General features: G+C 41.1%; 1 protein-coding gene across 3 annotated transcripts in view; it reads right to left on the bottom strand.

Moving 5' to 3' along the window:
• Positions 1-18129, bottom strand: part of GAREM1 (GRB2 associated regulator of MAPK1 subtype 1) — a 222917-nt gene that overhangs the window by 132830 nt on the left and 71958 nt on the right. For 2 of the 3 annotated variants that reach the window (XM_020906915.2, XM_020906907.2), the window contains exon 2: positions 12358-12498. The exons of the other annotated variant lie outside the window; for it this stretch is intronic. In XM_020906915.2, the coding sequence (XP_020762574.2) occupies positions 12358-12498 (141 nt within the window). The remainder of the gene's footprint in view (positions 1-12357; positions 12499-18129) is intronic. 3 annotated transcript variants of the gene reach the window in all.

Genomic DNA, 18129 nt, shown 5'->3' on the forward strand with positions numbered 1-18129 from the left:
ATCCCTTAAACCATCCAAGCCTGTGCCAGGTTCCATGAGGTACAGGACTGTCCTCAAGGAGCCTTTAGAAGCAGGGAGAATGAGATCATGACATAAATGCTCTTGGACACAAATTACTACAGGATTCCACCACACAGGAAGGACCTTATCTGTATACATGGTGTGGAAAATTGGGAAAAGCTTCTTGAGGGAGGTGGTGTGTGAGGGAGAACCTCACAACTTGGGGGTGACTGAAATGTGAACCACCCAAGAATTAGAATCAGCATGGAGTGCGGCAGGTGGGTGCAGCCAATTTGGGGAACAACAAACAGGCCGTTGTGGCTGGTGCCTGGCAAGGTGTGGATGAGAGACCGGTGCTCTCAGCTGAGTCTATTCTGGCCCTGATTAGTAGAGAGTCTGTAGTTACTCGGTCAGTGGTGAAATAACAGCAATAGTTGAGAAAGAATAATCTGACTGATGGGGGCAGGGAGGAGGCATTAGGGTCTTCAGAGACCCAACGAGAGCAGGCTGGAAAAGGGGAGCAGCTTCAGCAGGGGCTGTGGAGGTGGTGGCCGCAAGACTTGGCCAGGGGACTTCCCTGGTGGTCCAGTGGCTAAGACTCTGAGCTCCCAATGCAGGGGGCCCCGGGTTCGATCCCTGGTCAGGGAACTAGATCCCTCATGCCGCAAGTGGGCCCACACGCCACAACTAAAGAAGTCCAGTGTGCTGTAATGAAGACCCAGCACAGACAAAAAAAAAAAAAAGAAAAATCCAACAGAAGAAGAAAGCAACAACAGCAACAAAAAACCAAACCAATTACTGTGAGGGGCAAAGAGGAAAGGGCACGAGGTGGACAAGGGGCTGAAATCTCCCCCTCTGGGTGACTGGCTTCACCACTGCAAGTAAGAAAGCTGAGGCACTTCCCTGTGGCCCAGTGGTTACAAACCAACCTTTCAATGCGGGGGACACGAGTTTGATCCCTGGTCAGGTAACTAAGACCCCGCACGCTGCAGAGCAACTAAGCCAGAGCCCTGCAACTACTGAGCCTGCACATGGCAACAGAGCGTGCGCACAGACAAAATAAAATTTAAAAAGAAAAAGAAAGAATGCCGAGGTGATGAAAAGAGTGTGAAGGACTGTGCAGAAAGATGCAACACGACTCAGTATTAAGCTTACGGGATGCAAAAGACATGCGGGGAGACATGGAATATTTCAAACATTGATGTGCCCACGGCATCTCATTTACCTACAATTTTTCATGTGTAGAAGACAAAAGCTCTGCGTTTCTTGTTTGTCTCATGCTCACGCATTGGCTTGACTCATTCTTAGGGACAAACCCCATGATGTTCTGTAAACTAGTCCTAACAGGTTGGAGGCCTTGCTGAGGTACACCTTCCGGAAAAAAGGCACATGTGAGTGTCTGAATCATCTCCTTGCCCTCAATGTCAGAAAGGTTCTCACGGTACACGTGGTCTGTCGTTTTTCTGTGGACAGCATGCCTGACAACTCCCCAGCTGGGTAAGAGGTTTAACAGAAGGCCAGCACACGGCGGCCCTGGAGGGTGAGTCATAAAGGTAAGTGACTCCAAATCTAAGAAATGGAGCAAAGTGACTTCATGAAGCTTTACCAGCACTGCATCGGTTTTGGAACATATGAAGCCTGTTTTCCGCAAAGAAGAAGAAAAAAAAAAAAAAAAACACCTCAAAGCAATTCTTAAAAGCTGAAAGGGAACCTTTGAAAAGGTCACACCACCTCTCGGAGGTACAAATCCAACATGGAAATCAAATTATGAAGTGAGACGAACCCATCCCCACCCATGTTATAAACACCCCATTAACAGCATGGTTACAGGCAGCTTGTTCAAACTTTCCACCTGATGTTAATCACATCATCTCATAGGTTAAACCAGACTTGAGCTGGAGTGATCCTCTTTCAAGTACTAACTTTCCATTCGGGACTGACATATAAGCTGGGGGGGAAAAAAAGAGAAAAAAAAATGGCAACCTGGAGTTTTGAACTCTAAACACCATCCCTGTTTGCACACCCTGTTTGTTTTACATTTCAGAACCTAGATTTTCTGTGTGTAGATTCAGTATGTGATTTTCAAGGATTCTGAGAGTAAACATGCTGAAAAGTGAAAACAGCAATCGAGGGATTCTCAAATAGTTTATGAAAGTTTTTTTACCAATGTTTATAGATCAAGAAAAGCCACATACTGTGACACTGATTCACTCTGCCCTGTATTTACTCATATGCCCCCTTTCCATTTCTCCCATAGAGCTGATTTTAAGGAGAAACTAATGAAAAAGAACTTAATGAAAAAGTTCCTTTCTTCTCAAATCACACACACACACCCTCTCCTCTATACTTAAATTACCACCACCAACTGGGTCAACCCCTGGGAGCCGACAGACTGGGAGCAATCAAGCCCCCAAAGGAAGCTGGGGACAGTTCCACCACGTGGCAAAAAGAGAATCATTTCTCTGGTTCACCTCGCACTGGGCTGTTTCCACACTTGACCCTCGAACAGAACAACCCAGGGAAAGGTGGACTGTCACCCCTAAAGAAATTACCTAGGACTGTTAGGGTTCAAGGGCTGAGGGAGGAGTGGTTTTGTTAAGAACACCACTGAAGAGTTAGACTCAAAAATTAACTTTGCTGCTAGTTGCTGTCGGGGAGTCCTTTTCCCCTTGTTATCACAAAAAATTTTGAAACATACAAAAAATGAATACCATCTACCCTTTACCTAGACTGAAGAACTTTAACAGCCTGGCCAATATTCATCTATGCTGATGTTTGATTTTGAAGTATTCTATAAATGAAAATCATATTCCCCTCCCCTAAATAATTCACTGTGTTTCTAACAAATAAGGATGTTTTCCTTCAAAATTATAACACTAGAATCACACCTAACACGAAATCAAGATAATTCCCTAATATCATCTCAGAATGAATACCATTCACATTCTAGTTTACTTGTGTTATTATTCTTAAGTATTTAGAAGTAAAACCAGGAAACTATACCGAAGGCTGAGAACAATCCTGAAGTCATTCTTCTATCAAAGGTTGATGCTTACATTAAGTTCTTTGTCTTTGTTTTGACTTAAAACATCTGGGCGGACACCCAAGTGTGAAAGAAACAATTCATCCGACCTCTGACCACAAACACTATGTTACAGTAGCTACACCAACTACATGGTGAAGAAGTGGAAACAATGGCAGAGACAACTTCCTAGACACTGGGCTATTATATTAATTAGTTTCCCCCTTTATCCTCTCTTGAGTAATCCTCCAACCAAGAAAGATGCCTCCAATGCTGTTAGTGTTTAAAAAAAAAAAAAAAAGAGGAATATTAGAAGCCTTTCACTCCTATGTCCTCTCCCTCAGTTTTTCTTTAACACACTGTGACAAACATAGTTATCCATGCTTGCTGTCTCACCTTCCACTCATTTTTAACCCCCTCATGAAGTCTGATTTTCCTCCCATTTATTCACTAGAAGATCACCAATGTCCTCAGTCACACTTGGAAGACCCTCTCCCCAGGCCTCCAGACTTGGGTAGGAAGCCCCCCAGGTTCCCTCCATCCCCTCCCCGGCTCTCCCTGCAGCTCTTCTGTCTTTGCTGCTTCCTGTAATTTACTTGAGAGATGAGAACGTCACCTGTATGCAGATGACTTATACATCTAGAAAAGGTCAAGATAAACATGTTTTCTTAGTTTTCCCCTAGAGTCAGAATACACGTGGGGAGCTGGGTGAAAGGACAGCAAAGCAGAAGCTTTACTAAATTTACCAGCGAATTCTAACCGATCTCTCTTCTCTGTGATGGTCGGGATGACTTCTGTGTGCAAGTGCCTTCTAGCACATTCAAGAGGAACTGAGGTGGGGGAAATAGGTTGTGGAGCTGCAAGTCCTAGGTTCCAATCACACCCATTAGCTGGGTAATATTACAAGATCCTTAATGTCTTTAAACCCCAGTTCTCACTGGTGCACAAACACAGAAAACAGAACCTGCCTCATGGGTTTGTTGTGAAAGTTACATGAAGACATACAAGCAAAATGCTGAATTAGCAAAAGAATGTACTGTGTGTGTGTGTGTGTGTGTGTGTGTGTGTGTGTGTGTGGTCAGTTGCTTCAGTCGTGTCTCTTTGTGACCTCATCAGCCACAACTCACCAGGCTCCTCTGTCCATGCGACTGTCAGTGTAAGGATACTGGAGCGGGTTGCCATCGCCCTCCTCCAGGGGATCTTCCCAACCCAGGGACTGAACCCGCATCTCCTGCGTCTCCTACACTGTAGGCAGATTCTTTACCGCTGAGTCAGCAGGGAAGCCCGACAAGAGAATATGTGCTAATGTCGCTCAGTTGTGTTCGACTCTCTGAGACCCCAGGGTCTGAAGCCCGACAGGCTCCTCTGTCTGTGGGGATTCTCCAGGCAAGAATACTGCAGTGGGTTGTCATGCCCTCCTCCTCCAGGGGATCTTCCCAACCCAGTGATCAAACCCAGGCCCTTCCCATTGCAGGCAGACGCTTTACCGTCTGAGCCACCAGGGAGCAACAAGAGAATAGCAAACACAAAATAAAATTAAGTTATTGCTCACTGTAACCTAAAGATTCAATTATGAAAAAGCGTTATTTCTTAGCTAATATTTACTACTGGTACAGGCAAAACTGGTTGGGATAATATTGCTTGCCATACTATACATGTACTATCGTTACTTAGTCATTAAGTCATCTTTGACTCTTTTTTTTTTGCAAACCCTTGGAGTATAGCCCACCAGGCTCCTCTGTCCATGGGACTTGCCAAGCAAGATTGCCATTTCCTTCTCCAGGGAATCTGACTCAGGGATCGAACCCAAGTCTCCTGCATTTGCAGGTACCACTGAGGCACCTGGGAAGCCCAATACTTGTACTGAGGACTTTCTAAAAGACAGACTGGTTACTTTCCATTTTATCACATAAGCTTTATACCATATAACAAAGTACACATACTGCTCTACACAAGTAGTTACTTTTATAAGCGGATGATTCACACTAATTAAACTCACACCCCAGGAGAATAAAATTAGCTTGTTTCAACATTTCCTTTTGTTCAGTGATTACAATTCAAGGTTATGTTAGATACATTACTATAATTTTGCCTGAGAGACAGACACCGCGCATCCTACGTTTTTAAAAACAGGTACTGCTGATATAAATGCAGGTGCTTGCTAAGGGCCTTGCAGATTTCATAAGCAATTCTAACTAACCTTGGGTTCCACTGTTACTTATTTCTGTACATACTGTAGCTAAGAGGGAAGCTGTTGTTGATGTTCAGTCACTAAGCTGTGTCTGACTCTTTGCGACCCCCTATCTGAAGCATGCCAGGCTCCCCGGCCTCTTCACTATCTCCTGGAGTTTGCTCAAATTCATGTCCATGGAGTTGGTGATGCCATCTAACCATCTCATCCTCTGTTACCCCCTTCTCCTTCTGCCTTCAATCTTTCCCAGGATCAGGGTCTTTTCCAATGAGTTGGCGCTTTGTATCAGATGGCCAAGTACTGGAGCTTCAGCTTCAGCAAGGTTGGTTTCCTTTAGGAGGAGGGAAGTACTGAGATCATTTTAGCTTGTTAAAGAGTCACTGGACTTGCAGAAGGCTGAGAATGTAAAAATAGAACCAAATGTGGCTGGGGTTTACCTCAGATGCTTCTGTTCGAGTGGCAATCTGTTTGCTGACGACACTGGGCATGCCATCAAATGATGTTAATTTTCACAGACCCGGTCAGAGTCCCACGACTTCCCCAATGGTGGACCGTGGGTACACAAACACCTCGCATTCTGATTCCTCTGACTTCTCGGAGCTCTGTCCCTGGACAGCTCTTTGAGGTTAGTTTTCAGGAAAGAGGTGAGAACAAGGAGGTAACATTATTTAGTAACTCATCTTGAGGTAGGGAAGCTGTTGAGTCAATTGGAGCTCAGAGAATCTTCACGATATTTTCTAAGGAAAATCTCCATTTTATAAGTTGGAAACTTGGAGCTTAAAAGGGCAAATTCCAGAGGCAACAGCATATCCAGCTTTTTGTAGAGTCTGAAGTTTACATTAGTTTTAACGGACAAAATGTCAAATTGTGAATACCAAATCAGGGTTAACGCCCTAGGAAGGTTCAGCCTGAGCCCGAGACACTTGCTTTAGTGTAAGCAATGTGAGTGAGCTTGACTGATCGCTCTGAACTATAGAGACAAAAGGAATTTGACGAAGAGAAATCTGAACTGTTAAATGGAAATCATTCATCTTTACAAACTATTGGCTATAACTTAGTTGCACTAGGTTCCTTTTCCTAATTTTTAAAAAGAGATTTTTTTGTTTTGTTGTTATCGTTTAACAAGTCAAGATAAACTGGGGAGGCAGGAGATGCTCAGGGTGAGTTAGCAGTGGAGTGGGCCAGGCAGGAGTTTAGATGGTCTGAGTATGCAGAAAAATTCCAAATTCCCTGTTGTACACTCCTTAGGAAATCTTTGCCCTTTCAGTAGCAACAAGAAGTTAGAGCTTGGATAAAACTGATCTGTGATGCCTTTTACTAAAACATGTGTGAAAGTTGCAATCACTTTTCTAAACACTATGCCAATTTTTCTTGAGTGGTTTCTCTGCTGTTAGCAAAATATGTGATGCTGACTAAATACATTCTCTCTCTCAGAATCAACTGTTTGTTAAACCAAGAAAATTCCTGCTATTTCAAATAAAAAACTTACTTTGTCAGAATGAGGGACATTATTTTTTTTTCTCAAAGCACATCTAATAATTTCAGAATTCAGAGTAAGGTGATTCTTATCACCGTCACGTGAGAGTGTAATTCTGATAAGAACTTCAAGTCATATTTCTCTTCTCTGAAAATTTCATGAAAGTATTTCTTTTCACATGAAGAATTTCATAAAAATCTCTGATTAAAAATATGGGAAAGGCACTCGGATTGTGATTTTTCTAAGAATGCTGAGTTTTGCTATTTTTTAGAATGTATGTGTACGGCTGCCTAGGCTGTGTACTGCACAACTCCAAGGGGCACCATTTACAGAGATGACAAAGTAAGAGGTGCTGCCTTGGACAGGACAGTGCAGTGGCCCTGACGGAAATGGGACACTGAGAAGGAAAAAACAGCTGCCACCTATACCAGAAAGAAGGACAAAGGGGGCAAGGCACAGAGATGGATGGGCCAGCTTGTACCCAAATGGCAAAATATGGACAAGTCAAGCATCAAAATAAACAAGGACAGGAAGATATTTTGACCCCTTGCATGAAGTAAGAATCCGTAACTCCACGCTGATAATAACAGGTAAACAGAGGCACAGTGGGAAAGAGGAACAGCTCTTCCTAACAATAGAATGACAACACATAGAAGAAGGAATGATGGACTTTAGTTAGAAATGCATTATTTTGCCACCTTCAAAGTAAAAGTTGAATCAGACAGGTATCATCAATAGCTGCTCAATAAAAGGGGGTAGGGAGTTAGAGAAGGAACGTGACACCCACAGAATCTCAAAGACTCTTCCTTCGAACTTCCCAGTAACACAAAGCACGTGCTAATTATACAGCAGAGAAACCAGACATCTTAACCGAGTGATCAGAATCAAGGTCACCAGTAAGGGACAGACGGACACCCGTGTCTCCAGATGTGATTTCACCGAGGAGGACATAACCAGCCCAAAGTGCATAATCTCAGTCTAATCATGAAGAGCCTGTGGAACCCAAAGTGAGGGTTATTCTAAAAAGCAACTTGCTTACATGCTTCTAGACTGTCAAGAAACACAAGAAAGGCTGAGGAACGGTCCCAGATTAAAGGAGACTAAATGGACATGATAGGAAAAAACAGTAAGTGGTCTCAGGCTAGATGCTGTCCTGGAGGGAAAAAAATATTACTGGGACAAGTGACAAAACTGGAACATGCAGTGCAGATTAAATCAAAGTATTAAATGTCCTGAATTTGCTGACAGTACTGTGGTTACATGAGGATATCCGTGTTTTTAGGAACCACATAATGAAGTACAAGGGGGATGTGTGTGGTCTGCTCCAAAGATTTGGGATAAATAAATAAATAAATATGGGTGTGGGTGTGTGTGTGTGTGCGCATGCATGTGGAGAAAGAGATGGAGGAAAAGAATACAACAAACATGGCAAAATGATGTTCAAAAATGGGTAAATAATATAAAGGAATATATCATACTATTGCAGCCTCAAAATAAGAAGTTTAAAACAACAAAAACAACAAAACAGTAGCCAAAACAACTCTGAGGGTATCAGCGTTCAGTCTGCTTTAATGTGCAGAAAAGTAATTCAATTTGTACTTCAAAACAAAGAGTTAAATCTTCAGAATCACTGTGCTGCTATCATTACGATAATCACCACCATTAACACCATGGGGCACTTGGTAAGTATTAATAGTAAGCATTTCCCACGTCGCTCAGCGGTACAGAATCTGCCTGCAATGCAGGAGACTGGGGTTTGATTCCTGAGTTGGGAAGACCCCCTGGAGAAGGAAACGGCAACCCACTCCAGTACTCTTGCCTGGGAGAACCCCTATGGACCGGGGAGCCTGGAGGGCTACAGTCCACAGGGTTGCAGAGTCAGACTCGACTGAGCGACTATACAAACAGGAACTCAGAAAGGTGCTTCCCTTGCATCACCTCTTTTAATCTTCACAACTACCCGAAGAGAAAGGCACTCATTGTCTCCACTTTATAGATGAGGAAATTAAGATCCAGAGAGGTTAAGTAACTTGCCCAAATACACACAGTAAGTGGCAGAACCAGGAATCCAACTAGGCTGATTACAAAACTGGTAGATTTTATTCCTACATCAAATGTATTTAATTATTAATAATTCATTAATTTTTCTCAAAGAATGAGTGATGACTCTCAGTATAAATGAAGTTATAACAAATTAGTGAAATATGCATGAATAAGTGTTTCTTCTACTAACTAAAATTAGAACACTTCTAAACCAGAGACATAAATGGTATTTTTAGCCTCCACTATTTACTTTATGCTCTCTTTCTTCCAAAGTCTAGACTTGGTCATAAATCCTTTGAAATAAAATATACCTGAGGATGTTCTTTGAAATGATTTTATCAAGTCTTATAAAACACTGGTTCCTTGCCATGGACTGAATGTTTACATCCTCCCAAAGTCAGATGCTGAAGGCTAAATCCCGGATGTGATGGAATTTGGAGGTGGGGTCTTTTGAGAGCAATCAGTCCTGAGGGTGGAGCCTTCATGAATGAGATTAGTGCCCTTGTAAGAATAGACTTGAGAAAGCTTATCGTTCTCTCTCACTCTCTTTTTTTCTCTCTCTCTCTCTCTACCATATGAGGACCCACCAAGAAAATAACCATCTGAGAACCAGAAAATGGGCTCTCACCAGACATCAGACCTACTGGCATTTTGATCTTGGACTTCTCAAGAAATGAATTTCTTTTGTTTACAATGCATCCAGTCTATGGATTTTTGTCACAGCAACTTGAACTAAGACAGTTCCATTTCAAATTTTTCTTCCTTTAATATGTTTTCTTTCTTTTCATGTAAAGTGGTACAATCTTAGTGCTTAAATTTCCTTTTAGTCTGGGCACCTCAACTTTCCTTTTAAAAAGGAAAAAGTATCATTTGCAATATACTGCCTGGGGTTCCCAATTAAGTGCACTATCACTTTTCTTGCAGGTAAAGAGTAAGCTGTTAATGTACCATCTTTTATCCCTGTGGAAGATGAATGTTAAATATATATATATATATTGAGAACAAAACATTTGCAAGTATTTGTAGGTGTTTGAGGAGATCTCATCATTTGACACAGTGAATGCCCATTCCAGAACAAAGGATTTCCAACCTTGGCTGAATAACAACAAGAGAAGCTATTAAAACCCCGATGCTCAGCCCATACTCAAAGCCAATTAAATCAGAACCTTGGATGTGGAAACTGGGCATCAGTCATTTTTAAAGCTTCCCAGGTGATTCCCAGATATGTAGCCAAGTTTGAGATCCCTGGATGGAACATCCACAGCCATAAAGAATTGCATCTTTTTGTGTACAGATCCAAAGGACTCACAAAGGCTTTTTGAATTGGTCTCACTTGTTAAGGAGTGTACAGTCCAACTGGCAAGTGGAGATATGGGTGCATGTAATGGCTCAGCAGGTAAAGAATCCACTTGCAAAGCAGGAAACATGGATTTGATTCCTGGGTCAGGAAGATCCCCTGGAAGAGGAAATGGCAACCCACACCATATTCTTGCCTGGAGAATCCCATGGACAGAGAAGCCAAGTGGGCTACAGTCCATGGGGTCACAGAGAGTGGACATGACTGAGTGACTAAGAACAAGTCCAAGGAAAAGGTAACAGAGTGAAACCTGAGGACATGTGCCAAAGGCATGTGATACAAGTACATCAGGAGACAACATGGGGACAAGTTGGGGGAGCCAGCAGCCTCCTGATACAATGACAGGCTCTGATGGAAGCACGGCTGAGGAAGGCAACTCCGGCCGGGGAATGGTTACACGGAAAAGTAGTCAGGATGTCCAGGACACAGGAAGGTGACTAATCTAGCCAGAGTGGAAAGACCACTCTTCGGAGTGGAAAAGGTAAGTTTGGAGAAGTGGACTAGAATCAAAGGATGAGAGCTTTGAGCAATAAGTTAGACTGATGGCATATAGGGTCTCTAAAGAAATCTGCACATCTGATCAAATGACAACATTCATTTGGGACAAGTGATGTCACAGTGCTATTCACAAGGGTTTGGGGGAAAGACTAAAAGTCAATCTACTAAAAGAACACAACAGATTAGGTAAATTTATCTGAATCACAACCTCACATCTTCCTTCTTGGTTTTCCATGAAGTACAGGAACCATAATTTTGGTTCTGCTAGAACTAGCATGGAACTCACCTGTCGTGTGACCACTGGCAGGAGAGACCAGGCAGGTGCGGGCTCTCTCTCACTCTCTGCCCCTTTGCCTGGCTCCCAATCTCACTCTTAACACTTTCTATAGCTATATGTTTCTCCTTTTTCTATGAAGGCTACACCTATAGCCGGGAAAGAGAATTCTAGGACAGGGTTTCAGGCAAGAGAAATCTTTTCTTAAAATTTTTCTGTAATAATGATTTTGAGAAGTTTAGTGACCCTTAGGTCATATCCAGCAATGAAGACTCCTATGAATAAAAGGGGGACCAAACCATTCATTCATCCCATAAATATTTACTGGACACATACCATTTACTGCTGTTCTAGGCAGTGGGAATACAGTGAAGCCCCTTTTCCAAACAGACAACTCTCTGGGCAATACAGAGATTTCACTCAAAAACATGACAGCAGTCTAGGGCGTCCTGCTACAGACTTTTGAAACACTAATGATAGCAGAGAAAAAGAAAAAGATGAACTATAAGGAACAGAAGGAAGTATAGGATATATATATATTTTTTTTTTTTTTAACTGCAGGTATAAACTGCCACTATTGAAAATGGATTCAAGTTACTAGATGGATCCTAAACTCCTAGAACAGTGCTGGTACTTAGAAAGCCCTTAATAAAGATTAGTTAAATGACATGGACAGGAATTAGTTAAATAACAGTAAAATTAGTTAACATGTTAACTAAAATAGTTAAAAATTAGTTAAATAAATGCAACAGTGACATGTTACACTGAACGGAACTCCTCAAGTGAGGCAGGAAAGTAGGTACTATCCTAATTCAACTAAAGCAGGGAGGTCACCTCTGATGCCTGTGTTCTAAACGCTCCTTTGCAGAGGGACGTGTGCAGGCATCTGACTTTTCAATTCAATACTTTTAAAACCAGACCATAATGCTTGTTTGTGCAATGGTATCTCGTAAAACCATGAAATCAATGTCATTCACAAATTGTGCTCAGGTTAATTCAGAGATCCTCGTGCTCAGAGGCTGCCTACACATACGGACTGCCATTCCAGAGATGATATTTGTTAACATTTTCATTTTATGAATCGCTAAGAAGAATTTGTGCTTAACAGGGAACTCTGCTCAATGTCATGCAGCAGCCTGACAGGAGGGGAGTCTGGGGGAGAATGCACACATGTGCACGTATGGTGGAGTCCCTCTGCAGTCTACCTGAAACTCTCACAGCATTGTTAACTGGCTCTACTCCAGTACAAAGTAGAAAGTTAAAAAAATGCACAAGATCATTAAAGAAAAAAAAAAAAAGAATTCGTGCTTAACTACATGCATTAATTAGAAATTCCTATGACAAAATGAATCTGATTACCAAAGCGTTTCGATCTTCTTTGTCCAAGTCATTATATCCTCTTGTTTATCGACAACTCCTACTTTCTCACTGTGGAGGAGAAAATTAGCATATTCAGGTACGCTTCCTTGGCCCTGTCCCTTGAGAGGAGCTTTACCTGCATAATGTACCGGAATCTCTATCTTTGGCCCAATGACATAGTGCCCCTCCTCCAAGCTATGGGCAGTGATGGTGGTCCACTGACGGCACGAGTGAATCAGAAGGTAGTCATTTTCCCGCAGCCCTTCTATGCATTCTCCTGGAAAATAAATTTTATATAAGAAACTTAGAATTAGCATCTGCTCACTCCATTCTCTGCAAGAAAATTTCATTAGTTATAAGTTCACTAATGGAGAAGTTGATAGTTCATCCCAAGATGAGATAAAGTCCACTTTTGAATCAGCAATTAAAAAAAAAAGGCATTTCATGCCAAGTTGACAACTATACACAGGATTCCACAAAAATGTTTCCCATTTATTTGCAAGGAGATTTTCAAATACCTCATTCTATCTTAATGGTATTTCAACAATAATATAATAAACATATACTGAGTGCCAGCAATATACTGAGCACATCTAATTAAATGTCTTATATATATTATTTCAATGTAATAGAATAACATTATGAGGCAGGTATTGTTCCTTCTTTACAGACAAGAAAAATGAAGGTTCAGAATGTTAAGTATAGGGGTTCCCCTGGTGGCTCAGTGGTAAAGAATCCACCTGCCATTGCAGGAGACATGGGTTCAATCCCTGGTCCAGGAAGATCCCACATGCCTCCGAGCAACTAAACCCACAAGCCACAACTGCTGAGCCTGGTGCCTAGAGCCTGGGGAGCCACAGCAACTGGACCTTTGTGCTGCAACTACTGAAATCCATCTGGCCTGGACCCCATGCTCCACAGCAGCAGAAGCCACCGCAATGAGAAGCCTACACACCACAACTAGAGAGCAGCCCCAGCTCTCTGCAACTAGAGGAAAGCCCATGCAGTAATGAAGACCCGGCTCAGACATAATAAATAAATAAATAAACGAAGTTATTTTTAAAAACAGAAATGTAAAGTATCGCCTAAGCTCACAGGTTCAATAAGCAGAAAGGTGCGGATTCAAGCGTAGGTCAGATTCCAAAGCTTATGCTCTTTTTTTTCTTGGCCACACCATGGCTCGTGGGACCCTAGTTCCCTAACCAGGGGTGGAACCCAGGCCTTTACCCATGAAAGCATAAAGTCCCAACCACTGGACTGCCAGGGAATTTGCCCAAAGCTTATGTTCTTAATCACGACAATATAACTACCAAAAATAAAAAATAAATTTCTCTCTCTTTGTTGAAACAGTACTTGAGATTAAACGCTTATATCTCTTTTCAAATTTTACATGTTTTAGTACTGTACTGGTACAAAAACAGACACATAAATCAAAGGAACAGAACAGAAAGCCTAGAAATAAACCCACACACTTATGGTTAATTAATCTACAACAAAGGAGGCAAGGATACACAATAGAGAAAACACAGTCTGCAGCAAGTGTTTCTCTGAAAACTGGCCAGTTATACGTAAAGGAATAAAATTAAAACATTCTTCAACATCATATACAAAAATAAACTCAAAATGGATTAGAGACCTAATTGTAAGACCATGTAACTCTCAAACTCCTGGAGGAAAAGAAAACATTGGCAGAATACTTTTTGACATAAGTTGCCGCAACATTTTTTTGGATCTGCTTCCTAGACTAATGAAAATAAAAGCAAAAATAAACAAATGGAACCTAATCAAACTTAAAAACTTTTACACAGCAAAGGAAGCCAGAAAGAAAATGAAAAGACAACTTACAGAATGAGAGAATATATTCACAATGTGACTGACAAGGGATTAATTTACAAAATATACTAACAGCTCACATAGTTCAATATCAAAAAAACCACCCAATTAAAAAATGGGCAGAAGATCAAAATAGACATTTCTCCAAAGAAGACATACAGATGGCCAACAGGCATGAGGAAGAACACTCAACATCACTAATCATTAGAGAAATACAAATCAAAACGACAACGAAGTATTACTCACTTCACACCAACCAGAATAACCATCATCAAAAAGTCTACAAACAATAAATGCCGGAGAGGGTGTGGAGAAAAGGGAACCCTCCTAAACTGTTGGTAGGAATGCAAATTGTTACAGGCAAGATGGAGAACAGTAAAGAGGTTCCTTAAAGAGCTAAAGACAGAGTTACCATACGATCCGGCAATCCCATCCTTGGGCAAATATCAGGAAAAGACAAAAACTCTAATTTGAAAAGCTACATGCACCCTGATGTTCACTGCAGCACTATTTACAATAGCCAAGATATGGAAGTAGCCTAAATGTCCACTGGCAGATGAAAGGATAAAGAAGATGTGGGATATGTATACAATGGAATATTACTCAGTCATAAAAAAGAATGAAATAATGCCTTTTATAGCCATATGGATGGACCTACTAATAGGTCCATACTAATGGAGTAAGTCAAAGAAAGACAAATATTATAATATCACTTTCATTTGGAATCTAAAACTATTGATATAAATGAACTTATATCTAAAACAGAGACTCATAGGCATAGAAAACAAAATTATGTTTATCAAAGGGGAAAGGGGAGGGAGAGGGGTAAATTAAGAGTCCAGAATTAACAGATATACACTACTCAATATAAAAAAGAAAAACAGCACTGGGAACTATATTCAAAATATCATAATAATCAATAATGGAAACAACCCTGAAAAAGAATATAGATGTAACTGAATATATGTAAATTTTTCTGGAACTCTCTTGCTTTTTCAATGATCCAACAAATGTTGGAAATTTGATCTCTGGTTCCTCTCTGCTTTTTCTAAATCCAGCTTGAACATCTGGAAGTTTACAGTTCACATACTGTTGAAGCCTGGCTTGGAGAATTTTGAACATTACTTTGCTAGCATGTGAGATGAGAGTGAAGAACTGACTCATTGGAAAAGATCCCAATAGTGGGAAGATTGAAGGTGGGAGAAGGGGAGGACAGAGGATGAAATGTTTGGATGGCATCATCAACTCAATGGATATGAGTGTGAGCAAGCTCCTGGAGCTGGTGATGGACAGGGAAGCCCGGTGTGCTGCATGCCAAGGGGTAGCAAAGAGTCGGACACAACTGAGCAACTGGACTGAACTGAGTACAATTGTGCAGTAGTTTTGAGCATTCTTTGGCATTGCCTTTCTGTGGGACTGAAATGAAAACTGACCTTTCCCAGTCCTGGAGCCAGTTCTGAGTTTTCCAAATTTGCTGGCATATTGAATGCAGCACTTTCACAGCATTATCTTTTCTGATTTGAAATAGCTCAACTGGAATTCCATCACCTCTACTAGCTTTGTTTGTAGTGATGCTTCCTAAGGTCCAGTTGACTTCACATTCCAAAATGTCCGTCTCTACATGAGTGATCACACCACTGTGGTTATCTGGGTCATGAAGATCTTTTTTGTATAGCTCTTCTGGGTATTCTTGCTGCTTCTTCTTAATATCTTCTGCTTCTGTTAGGCCCATATCATTTCTGTCCTTTATTGTGCCCATCTTTGCATGAAATGTTTCCTTGGTGTCTCTAACTTTCTTGAAGAGATCTCTAGTCTTTCCCATTCTATTGTTTTCCTCTATTTCTTTGCACTGATCACTGAGTGCAAAGTGATCACGGATCACTTTATCTCTCCTTGCTATTCTTTGGAACTCTGCATTCAAATGGGAATATCTTTCCTTTTCTCCTTTACATTTGGCTTCTCTTCTTCTTTCAGCTATTTGTAAGACCTCCTCAGACAACCATTTTGCCTTCTTGCATTTCTTTTTCCTGGGGATGATCTTGGTCACTGCCTCCTGTACAATGTCATGAAACTCCATCCATAGTTCTTCAGGCATTCTGTCTATCAGATCTAATTCCTTGAACTTATTTGTCTCTTCCACTGTATAACTGTAAGAGATTTGATTTAGATCATACCCGAATGGTCAAGCGGTCTTCTGTACTTTCTTCAATTTAAGTCTGAATTTGGCAATAAAGTGCTCATGATCTGAGCCACAGTCAGCTCCCAGTCTTGTTTTTGCTGACTGTATAGAGCTTCTCCATCTTTGGCTGCAAAGAATATAATCAATCTGATTTTGGTGTTGGTCTTGTGATGTCCATGTGTAGGGTCTTCTCTGTGTTGATGGAAGAGGGTGTTTGCTATGACCAGTGCGTTCTCTTGGCAAAACTCTGTTAGCCTTTGCCCTGCTTCATTCTGTATTCCAAGGCAAAATTTGCCTGTTACTCCAGGTATCTCTTGACTTCCTAGTTTTGCATGCCAGTCCCCTATAATGAAAAGGATATCTTTTTTGAGTGTTAGTTCTAGAAGGTCTTGTAGGTCTTCATAGAACTGTTCAGCTTCTTCAGCATTAGTGGTTGGGGCATAGACTTGGATTACTGTGACACTGAATGGTTTTGCCTTGGAAACAAACAGAGATCATTCTGTTGTTTTTGAGATTGCACCCAAGTACTGAATTTCGGACTCTCTTGTTGACCGTGAGGGCTACTCCATTTCTTCTAAGGGATTCTTGCCCACTGTAGTAGATATAACGGTCATCTGAGTTATATTTGTCCATTCTAGTACATTTGAGTTCATTGATTCCTAAAATGTCAATGTTCACACTTGCCATCTCCTGTTTGACCACTTCTAATTTACCTTGATTCACGGACCAAACATTCCAGGTTCCTATGCAATAATACTGCTCTTTACAGCATTGGACTTTACTTCCATCACCAGTTACTTCCACAACTGGGTATTGTTTCGCTTTGGCTCCATCTCTTCATTCTTTCTGGTGTTATTTCTACATTCAGAAAAACTCAACATTCAGAAAACTAAGATCATGGCATTTGGCCCCATCACTTCATTTCAAATAGATGGGAAAACAATGGAAATAGTGAGAGACTTTTTTCAGGGGGGCTCCAAAATCACTGCAAATGGTGACTGCAGCTGAAAAATTAAAAGGTGCTTGTTCCTTTGAAGAAAAGCAATGACCAACCTAAACAGCATATTAAAAAGCAGAGGTAATACTTTGCCAACAAAGGTCCATGTAGTCAAAGCTATGGTTTTTCCAGCAGTCATGTATGGATGTGAGAGTTGGACCATAAAGAAAGCTGAGCAGTGAAGAATTGATGCTTTTGAACTGTGGTGTTGGATAAGACTCTTGAGAGTCCCTTGGACTGCAAGGAGATCAGACCAGTCAGTCCTAAAGGAAATCAGTCCTGAATTGGAAGGACTGATGCTGAAGCTGAAGCTCCAATACTCTGGCCACCTGATGCAAAGAACTGACTCACTGGAAAAGACCCTGATGCTGGGAAAGATTGAAGGCAGGAGAAGAAGCGGACGGCAGAGGATGAGATGGTTGGATGTCATCACTGACTAGATGGACTTGAGTTTGAGTAAGCTTTGGGAGTTGGTGATGGACAGGGAAGCCTGGCATGCTGCAGTCCATGGGATTGCAGAGCCGCATATGACTTAGCAACTGAACTGAACTATATGTAACTGTAACTACAACTGAAAGCAACACAACACTGTAAATCAACTATACTTCAATAAAACAATAAAATAAAATTCTATGTTTTGCCAATTCTCTCTGGCCTCCTAATAAATTTCCCAATCAACTGGAAATAATGAAACTTTGTAATATACAATGAAATTATTTTTCATTTTAATATTTTCTAAAGTAACTTTTCAGCATTTGACCCAATAACAAACCATTTCAAAAGAGAAATCTATCCTCTGAATCTTAAAAAAATGTTTTTTTCTAGATATTAAAATAATCCATCCCCCACTAACCCTGGTTTACAATTTTTCAATGGTCAAAAAATGAACCAACAAAAAC

Source organism: Odocoileus virginianus, chromosome 22, assembly GCF_023699985.2.
Source record: "Odocoileus virginianus isolate 20LAN1187 ecotype Illinois chromosome 22, Ovbor_1.2, whole genome shotgun sequence".
In the NCBI taxonomy this organism is placed as follows: Eukaryota; Metazoa; Chordata; class Mammalia; order Artiodactyla; family Cervidae; genus Odocoileus; species Odocoileus virginianus.